Source organism: the organism of the source record quoted next, unplaced genomic scaffold (genome assembly GCF_019419815.1).
Source record: "Pyrus x bretschneideri cultivar Hongxiangsu unplaced genomic scaffold, Pyrus_bretschneideri_v1 Contig58, whole genome shotgun sequence".
Classification (NCBI taxonomy): domain Eukaryota; kingdom Viridiplantae; phylum Streptophyta; class Magnoliopsida; order Rosales; family Rosaceae; genus Pyrus; species Pyrus x bretschneideri.
Genome location: NW_025999796.1, coordinates 931,743 through 948,143, shown reverse-complemented (window position 1 = coordinate 948,143; position 16,401 = coordinate 931,743). Strand labels below are relative to the sequence as shown.

The 16,401-nt window shown below is 35.9% G+C and overlaps 2 protein-coding genes across 2 annotated transcripts; one reads left to right on the top strand and one right to left on the bottom strand.

The window, feature by feature from the left end:
- Positions 1-894: 894 nt before the first annotated feature.
- On the top strand, positions 895-6,987 carry LOC103957866 (dnaJ homolog subfamily C member 8; the record flags this gene model as incomplete). The annotated part of the gene is made up of 9 exons (XM_009370091.3): positions 895-1,058; positions 1,984-2,074; positions 2,178-2,238; positions 2,892-2,969; positions 4,003-4,076; positions 5,369-5,482; positions 5,571-5,678; positions 6,602-6,640; positions 6,741-6,987. Coding segments are annotated over 9 exons (816 nt in total), but the record flags the coding sequence as incomplete, so codon positions are not given.
- A 4,734-nt stretch (positions 6,988-11,721) lies between these two features.
- On the bottom strand, positions 11,722-14,200 carry LOC103957875 (protein FAF-like, chloroplastic). The gene is made up of 2 exons (XM_048571238.1): positions 14,011-14,200; positions 11,722-13,848 (listed from the first exon to the last, which is right to left on the bottom strand). Exon 2 carries the CDS (start codon positions 13,801-13,803, stop codon positions 12,109-12,111), a length of 1,695 nt encoding a protein of 564 aa, XP_048427195.1. The 5' UTR covers positions 13,804-13,848; positions 14,011-14,200; the 3' UTR covers positions 11,722-12,108.
- Between the last annotated feature and the right edge of the window lie 2,201 nt (positions 14,201-16,401).

Genomic DNA, 16,401 nt, shown 5'->3' with positions numbered 1-16,401 from the left:
ACGTACAAAACATACACTAGATATAAATACTGTTGCCTTGGAAGTGCATAAGATAAAACCTAGCAAAGGATGGACACATGAAGATTTTTTCATTTGGAATCCATGTTTCCATGTTAAAGCTTATCAAGATGATGAACGTGTGTAATTAGGTAGGCGCCGAGAGGGCGACTAGGCTGAGTGCTCGAGTTAGGCATTTGTTAGCGCTTAGACTAAGATTTGTATGGTGTATATCCAGTGGACATGTGACACGCTCATTAAATTAAGAATACACCATAGCATATGTTTCGTATTGTATGTGCTAGTTGCGACTGATAGTGGGAGTGACGAATTGATCGCTACTTCAAGTCATTGTGTGAGTCTATGTGCTCCCACTCTTATACCCTTTGGACTGAAGTCTATGTCAAAAAGATGAGATTTAATGATCGCTACTTTAGCAAGTTTGTGGGGTTCGTGCAACGATTCATAGGAACAAAACGTTGATCCGGAGTTGGTTAATTTTGCAAGGTATGTTATTTAACAAATTCATTTGTTTATATTATAGAATTCTAGCGCAACCAATTATCATGCTTCAAGCATTTTAGACTATAAATTAAACAAAGACAAGTTAGTTCTCCACGAACTTTAACAAGTAATTTGTGCAAAAGAATGTCGTTTTAACCACAGAGGAATAGTTGGCTCGACTTGCTCTCAGTATTTCCACCTGATGAAGTTTCATTAATCACAAGGACAAGGACAAGAGGCAGTGACAGACCGACAATATCGTAAATAAGTTGAAGATATCTGACCCGTTAGATAAATGGGCCGAGATTTCTAACCGGTTCAATTCATCCTCAGGAGCCGGCCCATCTTGTACGGAGTTGGGCAGGTGGCCGAGTCAACTCACCCGATTAAAATCAAAAGCAGAGTTTGGCAGTGGAGGAAGGAAGATTGAAAAGGCTATTCTTGAGATTTCAATCTCCGAGGCGAAGCTTTAGAGAGACATCCATGGACGACGATTTGCTTCTCAAGAACTTCTTCGCCGAAGTTAGTGAAGTTGAGCGGGACAACCAAGTCCTCAGGTCTCTCTCTCTCTCTCTCTCTCTCTCTCTCTCTCTCTCTCTCTCTGTGCATGTATATATGTATGTGGATTTGGTGACAATTTAATTGTATTAACTAGGGTTTCGGGCGATAGGGTTATTTATCATATTGCGCAATTGAATGGAACCCTGATTGTAATTCCCTTCGTTGCAATTTGTTCTGCCCTGATTCAAATTGAATTGGTTTCAGTATGTATAACTGGTTTGGCTGTGTACTATTCTTGGAGAAAGGAATAATGGGTCATAGGTAGCTGAGCGTTTTGCCGAATATAATTTTAGGCAAGTGTGCAAATTGTGAGGGGAGGATTGATATCGGTGGAGTTTAATATTTCGGAATTAGCAAATGAGACTTGTGTTTGTGAGTCTTCTTTTTTCTCCCTAAAGGATGGTAACGCAATTTGTATTTGGAATGTCGAATGACAAAATAGAATGATCTTTTCTTTTTATAACTTATAAAGGGATGGATAGTTTGAGAGGTTGGTTGGTTCATGTAGTTATAACTTATAGGAGGGAGTAATGCTCGGTGGTTTGCCCATTCGAGAACCTTTGTTTAGAAATTGCAAGATATGGTAGGGATGGAGAATGGCATTAGGGAGACACTTCATGGCAGAGAAAGTTTGAAGAACATAAAAAATGCTAATGGGCTGACTTTTTTTATTTTTTTATTTTTTTTTTGTGTAGAAAGGGCATTGGTAGGCGGTCCACATTCTTGGATTTTTTTTGCTAGTCTTTTTTTCCTTTTGATTTTCCGATATAGTTTTATTGGTTGTTGGCCATCTAATTGATCAACTATGTGAATTATCTGGTGGTGTCAGTTCATGAGAGTATGCGCACACACACAATTACATTTTTAGGCCTGTCACAAATATCTAATCAACTTTTTCTGTGCGTTTCAAAAAATATGTAGGATCCTCTCCTGCTTCAAGTTAAATCCTTTTGAGTATCTTAACTTACCCTTTGATGCATCCCCAGAAGATGTTAAAAGGCAGTATCGTAAGGTAATTCCCTCCTTCAAATCAAAATGGTATGGCCATTTGTTGGTGGTTTCTTACTAGTGATTCTATTACTGATGACGCATTTTTGTGTTTGAATTTCTTACAGTTATCCTTAATGGTTCACCCTGATAAATGCAAGCATCCACAGGCTAAGGAGGCATTTGGAGGTGCTTAAATTTATGTATACTGTTTGTTTGGTTTAAATATGCTTATTACAGTTGTCTTTCTATTTATTTTTTAAACATAAGTTGGATATATAAATAAATATATAGTTTACTTTCGAAAGCAAGTATGAAGATTCGAATGCAAGACATAATTCATCCTATAACCAACCCATAATATTGGAAACATACAAGAAGGGACATGATTATGGATGGCTTCAGTTACGCCATAGACTGAATTATCTGCGAATTCTGTATTTTGGTGTTTAGAGAGATATTTGTTGCTGGCCCCTCGATGTAATTGAGTTAGCATGTATTTGTACCTAGATTGTGGACATCTTGTTCATACCTAGAACTTGTTGTAATCACTAAATATTATCAATGAAGTTATGGTTGCTCCAAAAAACAGATGTTGAATTTGTCATATGTGTTAGTATTGTTTTTAGGTTGGTAGTATTTCCCTTGAAGATGTGCAAGATGACACAATTTGATGTCGTTCTGTTGTTGGTAGGAAGCTGTTGACTGTCTGATGTTTGGTGATGATTTGTTTTTGTACAGAGGAACATGGATGCAGATTCATAGATTTATTAATGGACAATGGCATTTCTAAATTTGAATGCTTGCTTAAATTTAACCATGGGTTATTGATTTCTTGGCAGCATTGGCAAAAGCCCAACAACTATTACTTGATCAACAGGAAAGGGATTATATCATTAGCCAAGTAAATGCCGCCAAAGGTCAGTAACAGAGTTTATTTATTTTTTGTATGTCCTTGTGCCTAGATTTCTCTATTCGAAATCATGAAGGCGTCAAGTGAGGTGTGGGGTGTACTGTTACTCAAGGCATATACCTTTCAAGACTTGCAAAGCGTAGCATAATATGAACCAATATATATATAGTAGTACAACAGTTTCATTATTCATGCTTAGTAATCAACCAAAACACATTTAATTCAACAACAATGTCACCATTCTTGCATAATACCAAAATACATATAATTCAAGTTCAACAACACCATAAACTTAAATAAAAATCAAATATCCAAACAAGCAGTGGGTTAAGGCCAAAAACTCAAAATAATATATATTTTCTTGTTAATTAGTAAGATTTGGGGATTCTAGGGTTTTAATTTTTGGGTGGCCGGTTGAAGGAGGAGTAATATTGGACACAGGAGAAGATGGTGGCTGATGTCTATTGTGGAAGAGAAAAGATTTAAACAGGTTTATAATTTTTGGCCCAGATCTACATGGTTCTGGGCAGTTTAATTTTTAATCTTTAATATTTTGAATAGGAACAGCCCAGATAGCCTACACTTCATCAGTATTGCACAAATAGCGTAGCACATGCTATGTCCAAACAGTGTTCGCTAAAGGGGACAATCACAAAACATTTAACGCCTTGTTGCAAAATCCTTCCACTTCATGCCTTAGGCGTGACTCACAATGCGTTATTTGAAACTTTGATCTACAGTGGGCTCTTGGTTAATCTTTTGTTTGCTAATTGAAAAATGTTGTTTGGTGATAATTTTGTATGAAGTGTTGAAATTGCATATCTATAAAATTTATTGCTATTCATTGGCTATATCTCATGGCAAGCATATGTATATGGGTTTGGATAAATTAGTTTGTTCTAAAATATTAAAGTAATTCATCATGCAATTGTCCTCCATGCATCTTCTATTCTTCATTAGCAAGTTTTTACTTTCTGGGCGGGGTTGTTTGTGTTTGTGGAGGGGGAAAAACATTCATAAAGTTTTAATGCGGACTGCAGAAGAACTTAGAGCTAAAAGGAAGAAGCAGTTGAAGAAAGATACAGCTTCTAAAATAAAATCATTGGTTGATGAGGTATTTTCCATTCCCCAAAATTGTTGTCGTTTGCATAGGTTGCACATATTTGTTCCTTATTATTACCAATCTGGTGACATCATTCACAGATTAGATATAATTTTTTGTTTTTTGTGATATATTCATGCAATTAAATTGATATAATAATATCAACCAAAAGAAGTTACAAAATTAGTACATTAGTGGTCCTGGGAATTACTGTACATAATTTTTAGGGTAAATCCATAACGAATGCCTAGATGGATGACTCTTTACTGAAAATTCCGATAATAAATCTTATCACATGAGTTAAAGTAAAAAGATAGAAGTTTTCTTGTTATTTTAGCAGATACGAAAGCAGCTGTTTTGTAGTTCTTTGAAAATTCTAGCGTCTTTCTGATTTCCTATCAGGATAGAGTTTCCTTGTTGCAGGTTTCATGTTTGTATTTTTTTCTTTTTCAGAAATGAACTTCTTGTTCAATTTGTACTGCTTATTATTTTCTAATGAAAATTTCTGTTACTTATGTATTAAAATTAAAAAAAAAAAAAAAAAAATCATGAGTCAGGTTTTCTGAGAAATGCGAGACAAAGTACTCTTTTATGTATCTTTGTTAGCTAGGGTATTGAAAACCTATTCAGGTTTATTTTTACTTTGCATACAGTTTATCTGCCTAGTTAATTATAGTTCCTTCTTTATTTACTGAGTTACATTAAATTCATTTTATCATAGTTAAGTAAAACCTCTATAAAGTCAAAGTTGGGACCAAACCAAGTTTATAACTTTAAGGAGGTTATTACTTAATAGAGGTGTAGTTAAAAAATATTATTTATTGACTTATTTAACATGAATGAATGTTGTATTTCCTAAATAGGATTTCTTGGGTGCCAAGTATTTTATTTCTTGCACATATGTACTCGCAAGCTCAAAGACGCGACATCAGCTCTAAAAACTAAAGCATTGTCCCAAACAACTTTTAGAAAAATATTTTAGTTTATCTTAAACTTTTATTTGTGATATTGCATATTTTTGTACTCACTGATAATCATTACTATGTATGTAGAGGCGCGTTTCCTTAAGATGGGACAAAGAAAAATTATAACTTATTACCATACATAATTAGTCCCAAGTTGGGACCATTATTTTTTATGACTTTAAGGAGGTTATTCCTTTATAGAGTATTACTTTACAGAGGTTTTACTGTATAATTTCTTTGCTGCTATGAGGCAGGTAATGGAAGTGTTTTAGGCCCTTTCCAGTTCCTTTGTAGGGAAACAACCTACTAATCATTATGCCTCTTTTATATATGATACAGGGAAAATACGAGCACCAGTATGAACAGTCAGAAGAGTTCCAGCAAGAACTCAAAATGAAGGTTCGAGATATATTAACAGAACAAGAATGGCGAAGGAGAAAAATGCAAATGAGGGTATGCAACATGCTGGAAATATTGTTTTTGAGTTGACGCTTATTGAAGGTTCCCTAAAATAGGTTTCTTTGTCTTCATTCTCATTTAGATTTCAGAAGAGGAAGGTAGATTGAAAAAAGATGAAGAAGAAACCAAAGAGATGTGGAAAAGGAAACGGGAGCATGAGGAACAATGGGAAGGAACAAGAGAACAGAGGGTTTGTTTCTATCTTTTTGCGTTTTCCTATGTTGGACAGCATAAGATGTGTGTAGTCAGGCCTGATTTTACAATATGAGGTTGTTAGCTATCTCCAATGCAATAGGTGTTGTGTCACGGGCTCCATAAGTGTCCACTACTAAGGCCACCATGCACCGATACTGCCCCCAATTAACCACCTAGGCCCATTCCCCTGAGTGGTACCAAAGCCCAATGGACCTTAGGTGTGAGGTTTTATCTCAAAAGGCCTCGGTGCAATTAGAAGTGGAACACCTATATCTAAACCATAGATAGTTGTTGTACTTTTCAGATGTGGGATTCTCTTCACAACCATCTGGGCTTGTATCGAGCCAACTTTTACACCAACAATAAAATCTTGTACTTAATTTCAAGACCCTGAAAGACACTATTTGTTGGTTGTCTCATGATTGATGACCTTGATGAATCAAACCATATATAAGGTCTAAGGTGAAAGGCAGTTTATTCAGGTTCCCTGAGAACCTAACCCATTCCTCTTATTATTTCCCTGTGCCCACTCAATTTTTTTAGCAATCTCCATTGAAATGTATGTTGTATCTTGAAATAAATTATCCCCCAATGGCCTTGGAATATCCTTTGTATTGCCCCAAATGCATGTGAATTATCATGGGGAGATGTCCATTTGTGTTGCTTTGAATTCATATTTGTCCCGTGAGTCGAATGGTTGCAGTTATATTTCTTCCAAATTCTATGCAAATCTTTTCTCAAACAGTTTCTTAATCAACCCTCGTCTCAACTTTAACAGTTTTCCGTTAGTAATTCGAGATGAAACTGCAGTATCAACTTAATTTTCCTAAAATGTGGTTAGGTTGAATGGCACTAATTTTTTTCGTAGTCAGAATTCTAATTACATTTGTTCACTTTCCTCATCACATTCATGATCAGGTTTCAAGCTGGAGGGATTTTATGAAGGGTGGAAAGAAGGTAAGTCGTCCTGATTTAGTTACGTTGTTATAAGCAACAATTTGTGTTTAGACTTGGAAAATTTAAAATAAACGATTGCGTTATTTGGGTTCATTTGCAGGCCAAAAAGGGAGAAATTCGACCTCCTAAGCTCAAGACTGAAGACCCTAACAAATCTTACGTTCAAAGGCCAGTCAAACGAGGTTGATTTTGTTTTGGCCTGAGTGTCGTTGTAGGTTGCTGCATTGGTTAAAGAAGCAGATATTCGAAAGCCTGGTATGTGGAAGATTAGTATGAATCTTTGACTTACATGTAAACAGGAGTATTGTTGTGTCCATGGGAGATATGATTAATATATTGTTCTAATACCTCGTACAGTATAAATATAATCTGATCAGGAATTCTGGACCTTGATTAGGTTTAGGTTATCAAAAGAGTTTAGAAATCCCCCGCATGAACTTGTTCTTACGTGTTTACGACTTGCACTGCTCGCCAATAACCCTAAATTGTTGCAAACCAGGAGTTTATATTTCTTTTGGGCATGTTTTTGTGGTAATTTTTTAAATGTTAGACATCAGCGGTTGGAATTCAAAGAATGTGTTGCTCTTAAAATCAATGGTGGAGAAGAGGTAATTTTGGTTGCAAGCTACTGAAAATGTGAAAAATTCAGTTAGTTGCTGCTGAACAATAGGACTCATGATTGACATCTAGTTGGACATAAATGAAACCAAATATTTTAATGATTTTCAGTTGCTAGTCACTGAATGGTTACATAGTTTCTAATTGGTTGCTAGTGAATTGTTTTCCTAATGGTCGGAAGGTTTTTTCATAACACATTAAGGACGACTTGGTGCCACCAAGATTTCCTCTAGGTGGTTTAGCCTCTGGTTTAGAGAAAGCACAAAGCATAACTAAAGTAAAAGACAATCAAGGCCACGGAGCATAAAAACCCAAAAGTTAGTCAGTCTCAAAATATGATGAAAGGAAAAGAAGAGAAATCACTAGCTAAGCTTACACTGTTCCTACAAATTGTTCTAATTCACCAAGGCCTAAATGATCAATAAACAAGACAATCAATAAGAATTTTGAAATCACCCTCCACAATAGGTCTCTGATAGCCAGCATGTTTAGTATGAATAAGGCCCAATTTGCGAACAGCCGTTTGCTTGTTAGTCTTTTTGGGCAATTAAGAGCTTTGATCACACTTCAAAACTTTGCTCTTGTGATCAAATTTGAATGTGACAAGTCCACACTACCCTTCATTAATCAAAAAGGGGGCAACGACGCCTTCACGAGATCCAACGACGCCTTCACGAGATCCAACGACACCCCTTGACTTCATTTATCAGGAAGGGAAAATCAATTACCCTCCCAGACCAAGATTCAACACTAGGATTGTGTTGGATCAACTCAAACGTTCATAATCATTCTAGGGCCTAAGATAGTACCACTATAGAATGCAAAGCTTTTGTTAGTAGTACTATATATTCTCGCTTAAAAAACTGTTTAACACAAGTACTGGGAGCATCATATGCTACTAAATCAATCATATGGACCGATAGTTGTAATAAGATCATATTATTTTAAAGAGATGAAAATGCTTATTTTTATGTGATGAGACCAAAAACCTTTCAACCAAACTAACTTTAAGTTGACAAGCATGAGGGTGTTTAGAACACTCTTCCGTGGCCTTCTACCATGGTAGGCTCCAATCGTTCATGACTAATACACCGTCTTCACCTGATTATGGGGAAGTTCAATGTATGTGCTTACACGCAAAAGGTGTTCTATGTACATACATGATGATGTGAAAGGCAACAAGCGTGCCCAACATCGTATTATTGTTAGGTCATTCTCGAACCCCTAACGAGTTAAGTGCAATGGCGCCAACATCAAATTCTTGTAAGGTGACATTCTCTAAAGGCTGTAAATGAGCATGAGTTACTCTCTCGTCATTACTAATGCTAGGCAACATCATATTATTGTGTGGTAGGTTTGGTAATGGTGAGCCTCTCATACTCCGCTAAGAGTTGCCTCCAAAACTGTTGAATTCCAATTGAGGGATATGAAATTTGTCAAAATAGTGGGTAGTGCTATTTGATTTAAAGACCCTAATCAAGTAGCTATAAAATCAATCTAAATTATATTCATTATATAATTTATAATTACCATATATTTGCTAACACGTTATTCCTTACACCTTCCTAGTGATAATGTATCCATGGAAGTATATGTTAGAAATCTATAACTAGAAGAGTTTCCGTTCGTAACCATCAAAGGGTTGCGTCATGTTACATAATCTTCGAACGTTTATTTTTCGTGATTTTGGGTGTATGCAATCTCAGAGTATATGCAAACAAGTTTGACAGTTAGATCATTAAAATTAGTTTCATAGATTGCGTATCCTGTCAAAACAATAGATTCAACAAACACTTAGAGTTTATTCTAAACTTTCATTAATTAGAATGTATTTATTCTAAACTTTCATTAATTAGAATGTAAGATCTTGTGGTATCCACTAGTGTAAATATTTTAAATTGATTATCGGGTTTGTTCATTGTGTTCTTCTAGAGTCAAGGAGTGTACTTGTGAAAAATCATCAAAATTGAAGCTAAAATAACTGTTAAATCGTGGTTTTTTATTTCTAACCGTCAAAGGATTTTATCCTGTTACCTAATCCTCTATAGTTTTTCTTTGGTGATTTTTGGTGTAAGTGATCTTGAAGTATATACAAACAAATTTGGCGGTTGGATTGTTGAAAATAATTTTATAGACTATGAAAATCATCAAAGGAATTAAATATGCCAATCATGTCTCTCATTTTGCTCGACCGAATATAAACCTTAAACCCTAATGTACACTTTTGAGTGGCGAAACCTGAATGGTTTCGTTGTTCAAAGATTCAAGGTTCGTTGTTCAAAGAATGCCATATTACGCGCCAAGTTTTTTTTCCTCCACACAAACACTTTAACAGATGAAGTATACTTTGCCCGTCAAATTTTGTACGTTAGGCAAAAGCCTTTGAAGAAACCAAAACATTGACCAGTTTTGGCCTACGAATCATTGTATTCCGTCGGGTAAATACTCTCTATCGAACAAATTATAGTTTGTTGAGCAAAATATTGTCGACCAAATGATAATTTATGGTAGTGCAAAGATAAATTTATACTAAGAAGTCTGGAGAATATTTGGTTTTAAACTTGTCAGATATTCAAATTGGTTTTAAACTTGTCAGATATTCAAATTTAAAACTTCTCACTTACAAGTAGACCTGACATTTGTGTTGCGTTTTTCGTGTTCATGTCATTTTCTTGACATATCTGATATCTTAACGGGTCATGTCGTGTAACACTTGTTAAAGTAAACGGGTAATATGACCCGACCCAAAATCGACCCGTTACCTATTAAAGAAGTATATATATATATATATGTATGTATGTATGTATGTATGTATGTATGTATGTATGTATGTATTTTTAAATCAATAAATAATGAAAATGAAAAACATAATTTGACCCAAAAAAATGCATAACATAATACTGAATTAGTATATGCATACCACATTGTCACATAAATATTACTTCAAAACAAAAAAGAAAACATTTGTCTTTCAAATATTAGATAAGAGCCTAATGAAAAAAAGATTAGTACATTACTACTATATACCAAATGTTTAAGGATATGCAAAATGAAAGGAGTTGCATTTTAAGGTTGAGGAATCTTAACACATTTTTGACAATAAAACCTTTCAATTTTCATCAATCACCAAAGGAATGGTATTGGAACTTTGGCTTGATATATTAGTTTTGCACTCAAATAAAAATACTATTCATGAGATTTGTAGGGTTTTAAAACTCTAAACGACCACGTAACCATCGTCTAAGTGTAGATGATGCAATTACGAGCGTTTATATATGCTTTCACATTTTTCAGATTGATGTTATCTATTTTGAACTCCCTTAAAAGTATTATTCATGAGGGTTTGTATGGTTTTTAAAATTCAAAACGACAATGTACCCCTCCTCAAAGCGTAGAGGATGCGATTACGAGCATTTACATATATTTTTTTTCCTAGTTTTTGCACTTGTAAATGAATTATTATGATTTTTTAATGTGTTGGTATTTTTAAATTAGTTGATATCTTTATTTTAATGTGTTTTATAATTTTTAATCTCACTCTTTGCCTATAGCATACTATAAAAATAAATAAATAAATAAAATTTTAAATTTTAAAATTTATATAGAATATAAATACAATAATACATATTTAATATACAATATATACATATACACTATGACTATTGTATTTCAAAGTAAGTTTTTTTAGTAGTTTAAAAAATTAAAATCATCAAAATAACTTTTTCTTTAATGCGTCAAAATAGGTTAACCGTGTGTCACCCTTGTGTAAACTTGTTAAGGACCCGTTATTTGTGTGATTCGATAATGACCCGATTAGTTATCGTGCTGATCCGAAACTCGTTATTTTCGTATTGTGTTAACAAGTCTGTAAGAAATCGCCAAATCTAGTCACAAGTGATGCAAAATACCGTTAAATCATAATATTAAGTGGCAATTAACTTTGGATTAGAAAGGCCTCAATTTTTGTAAGAGGACCCGCAAAAGACTTTCAGAATCTCATAGCAGGTCTTGATGCCAGTTTGACATATTGGTTTATACATGCTCTTAGACCCAAATTTAACACAGTTTCCAAAAAAAAAAAAAAAAAAAATTTTATTACAACCCTATAATTATTGCATGCAAGGTGTATATAATAGAAGAGAATCCATGCAGACGCTGACACTGCTAGAGTGAACTCTTCTCTTTGAATTTGAGTTGGAATTCCCCCTTCTCTAAAATTTGATTAGTTTAAAAAAGAATACCTCTTTTACTTTGTAGCTCAATAATTGATTTGGAAAAAGATTTAATTTGATTTTAGATATATGATTATTATATGCCTAACTAATATTGTACTCTAAGTGGGATACATCCATGATGGCAGTCATACGATTTATAACCTAAAACCGAAACAACAGAAGCAAACATGTAGCATAGTAATCATGCTGTTCCCCAAAATAAATATCAATTACGGCAGACAAGACGCATATTAAAATCTCATTGGCTTAAGTTTTATAAAAGCAAATAAAGTTGATGACAAACCGCATACAATGCATAGAAGGAAAAGACAGTCCGACAAGTCAAAGATGACACCAAGATTTTGTTGTAGCTACTGTAACAGTGGGATTTTATATAAATTATACATGCGACACGCACTGTTGAAATCTTCTCTCTTTCTTTCTCTGAGATCGTAGTTTGATCTTCTAAATCAAGAGTTTTCCCTCCCTTGTATGTGTTTTCTTTTATTTGACGACACAAACCCTAAAGAATGGAGGGGATGAGAAAGCGAATGATGGAGCGATCGAGCTGATTAATAATGGGTAGTGAGTAGTAAAGGATTTGGATTATCACTTGGACTATGAGGAGTTGGATAATCAAGAGGTGGCAATGCAATAAGGCTCCCAAAATAGAAGAGATCTTCTGGGCTCTTTGCAACCCTTTGAAAAAGGGAGCAAATGATCCCCTTTGTTCCCTCTCAAGACAAGCAGTTGTTGCCGCTCATTTGCCAACTGATTCTTGGACATGAAGCCATTGTTTTTTAGGGACTGCGACGTTGGCGGCGGAAGAGGGTTGAGAGCGGCAGTTGTAGGCTTGGTGCGCCAATAGTACTCGTAAGCGTTGAAAGAGGCTGCTGCTGCCGCTGTTTTTGTGGTGGCCAGTGGCTTAGGTATCAACCGAGCCAGGCTGCCAGGCCGTGGAGGGAGTGATTTTGCAACTGGGGTTGGCTCCACTACTTCAACCTCCTCTTCATCCCCTCCATATTTCACTACTTGATTGAACTTGTTAATCCACCCATGAGTCTTATTGGCTAACCCAATCGGCTTATTCATCATTAATGCTAACCTGTGAGCATTTGCCACTCTACTTGTCAGTATTCTTGGTGCTTCCTCCATCACAATTTCTTTTCTTTTGATTCCATTTTCTTTTCTTTCTTTCTCAACCTCATCACTTTCTTCCTCCTCATCCTCATCCTCATCAACATCAACATCATCACCATCACTTTTTTCGCTGTCTTTTTCCTCTTCTCCTTCCTCAAAGTTCACATTCTCCTCGAATTCTTCCTCTCTAAATTTCTCTTCTTCATCAGCAACCTCTTCACACTTAGGCGCCTCGCAAGAGCTAGGAGTAGCATTGAGAAATGTGAGGACAAGGCGACCATCATGGCGTTCGGCACGGAAGTTATTTGGAGAAGGTATAGACACCGCTTCAAGGACTAGTCGCCCGTTGTCGCGATGAGTCCTCATGTGAACAGATACCCCATCACATCCTGATAAAGACGAAAGAGGTGGAGGGGAAGATCGAGCTGAAGGCAATTTCTTACTAGCAGCAGAGTTGTATTTGACAGCTCGGAATTCGTTCTCATCAAATGCTTTTGACCGCTGAGGCTTCTCTTTTTCTTTTTCTTCTTGTTGCTGAACCACGGCTTGGTCTGCTTGCTGATCTTTATCCACTACTTCTATGTCACTGGTCTCGGAAGTAGGGTATGAAGAAAACCCTTCAGAGCCAGTCTCGGATCCAAGACTTTCAGTGCAAACTTGAAGACTCTTCTTAGTCAAAGCGCTCGATTGTTTCTTCACAAGAGGATGAATATAAGGCGCTGCAGTAGCCACTTTGCTCGCCTCTTCTTCGTTGGCCTTTTGACATACAATCGAGCTCCAAATATCGGCTTGTCCTGGCTGCTGCTTTGCAGCCTCGGCTTTGTTTTTCTGCCTTTGAGCTTGCTCGTCAATTGAGCTCCAAGTATGGAATTTGGCCTTCCTTTGATCTTGGTAATGATCTTCGTCTTCGGACGATGAAGATGAATTGTCCCGCATGTCTGCGGAAACGCCGAGTTCTTCGGATGACGCAATCTTCTTCATGGGAGAGAAACCATTTTGAGCCAGCCATCTCTTGGACGACATGTCTGCGGACAGTGTTCGCCGCAAGGAAGCCGCCTTGGTTCTTTCAGAGTCTGATGGACCGAGAACGGTGACGATCCCTTGCTTCTCAGTGACCACATCTTGCTCCATAGTCTTCTTCATCATGAAAAGAGATGGCGAGCGAGTTAGGCTCTTGCTGAGAGAACCCATCTCCCTGAATCAGCTAAGATTCGAAGTAGCTTGTGCGAGTGTTAGCTGCGTATATAGAAAGATGGAAGAAACAAGATAAAATCAGAAAAACAAGTTGCTGAAGATTGCAACAAAATTTCAAGTTACAAAGCAAATTAAAATGGTTGGTTGTATGCATTCATGTGAATAAGAAAATACAAAACCAGCTGTGCTAGCTGTGTAATTGACCTGATCAGAGATTCAGAGAAACAAAGCATCCAACAGAGGTCTCTGGAGTAAAGAGAGACTACTGAAGGAGTGAAGGGTTGCGAGAGTAGCAGAGAATAATAGTAGAGAGAGAGAGAGAGAGAGAGAGGATGATGAAGGTGATGTTTGAGGATAAGCGGGTTGTGTGGGTGATGATGGCAAAACAGGGCGGAGGAATGTGGGTATTTGTAGGGAGCCAAAAGGGTATGGAACCGTGTGCATTGGGACCCGCCTACAACACCAATGAAAAAGATCCTTCCGCATTTGGTTTTCAGTTTTTTCCCTTAAATTTGTAGGAATTTTTTTGTAAATTAAATAACATGAAAATTAATGATTAGATTATTAATTAAACGTTGATAAACATGTTCATTCTTATTAGTGATACATTATTTAGTTTACAAATTTTATATACAAATTTAGTTTTCCTGACATTATCCTATCAGAAAAAGTGGGTTGGATTAAAGAAAGAAAGAAAGAACAACGAGGGAGAGAGATAGAGAGTTTGGATTTCAAGAGGATGTCCTCAACTTGGGAAAGGGATCCTCTCCATATCTCTTTCTCCTAATCCACCAAATCAGTGGATCCATGCCATTAAAATTTGATCCAATGGCTACAAACAGGAGCCCACTTTAAAAGTTATAATAATTTCAGCCGTTGGATCAAATTTCAATAGTACGGATCCACTAATTTGGTGAATTACCCTCAATTTGGTCCTTTACTAGCTTTCCTCTCCCTCGTCAAGTTATCGTTTTGCTCAAAATTAAGCAAGCTTAAGGTGGTCTAATAATCATTTCATTTTCAGTGTTAATTTTTATTTTTCATTTTATTTAAGAAAATACCTTTTTTTTTTTTGGTAAAACAATAGAATTTGTTAGAACAGAGGCTCAAATGAGTTAGGGGTGAGGATCGGAGATTAGGAAGTACCAGAGAGCGACCACTTTCGCTACCTAGGATCTATCTTGCAAAAAAAAAAAAAGAGTTGGATGGAGACCTCAATCATAGAATACAAGTTGGATGGATGAAGTGGAAAAGTGCATCCGGTATGTTGTGCAACCGTCGTCTACCACTAAAGATCAAGGGAAAGTTTTATAGGACGACAGTAAGGCCAACAATGCTTTATAGCACATAATGTTGGGCGCTGAAGCATCAACATGTACATAAAATGAGTGTAGTAGAGATGAGAGTGCTTTGTTGGATGTGTGGGCACATGAGAAAGGATAAGATTAGGAATGAGGATACCCGAGGTAAAGTAGGAGTAGTTGAAATTGAAGGAAAGATGAGAGAAATTCAGTTATGGTGGTTTGGACATGTGAAACGAAGACCTATAGATTCTCTGGTTAAAAGATGCAATTACGAGATAGAGGTTCAGGGCTAAAGGGGTAGAGGAAGACCTAGGAAGACTTTGGAAGAGACTTTAATAAAATACTTGGAGTACTTAGATCTAACAGAAGACGTGGCATAGAATCGAGTGCAATGACGTTCTAGGATTCATACAGCTGAACCCATTTAGTGAGATAAGGCTTTTGTTGTTGTTGTTGTTGATAGATTTTGTTAGATTAAATGTTAGATTAGTCACCGATGGGGTTTGAAACCACGCCATCACTTAACTCCTTTCCACCACTGTGATAAAGGGCCACTTGCTGATATACTATTTAGAATCAGAAACTAATCATGCGGCTAATATACTCTGTATTAAGAGTAATGCTACAGAGACTGAATTTGTAGACAAAATTTTGTAAACTAAATGACATGTAAGTTGATGATTGGATTTTTAGTTAAGCGTTGATAAACATGCTCATTTCCAATTGGTGACACATAATTTAGTTTGGAAATTTTGTCTACAAATTTAGTCTCCCTAGCATTACTTATTTATTAATTAAGTGCTACTATTGTATGTAATAATTATTTGCATTATAAACTCTGTTGGTAATATAGTTAGTTTTGTGTAACTAAATAATATTACTTCTTTGTACAAGAATTCTCTAGAAAATACCTCTTTGGACCAATTCAACTAATTATGTATTGTACCATATTTTTAAAAAGTGATGGTCGAAATTAAGTACGCTTTTTCAATTTGGATGATATTTATAAGCATAGGAGCACTCAAGTGCTAGCTAGTTAGTAACTTAATATGGCCCTAACTACGCTTTTGGGTCCAATCCACAATATTTTTCCATGATCTAGACTGTTCATATTATAGATCTTTATTCATAGATTATTCATACAAATTTTGTCAAAATCGAAAAGTGTTTTATATCTAATTACGTTAACATTTAATGTTTACTCAAAACCTTTATGCAACGGACATTATATACAGCAAGGTGGAATTCATCGGACAATGTTTTGGCACCAAGACAGAAAACATGGCACGTA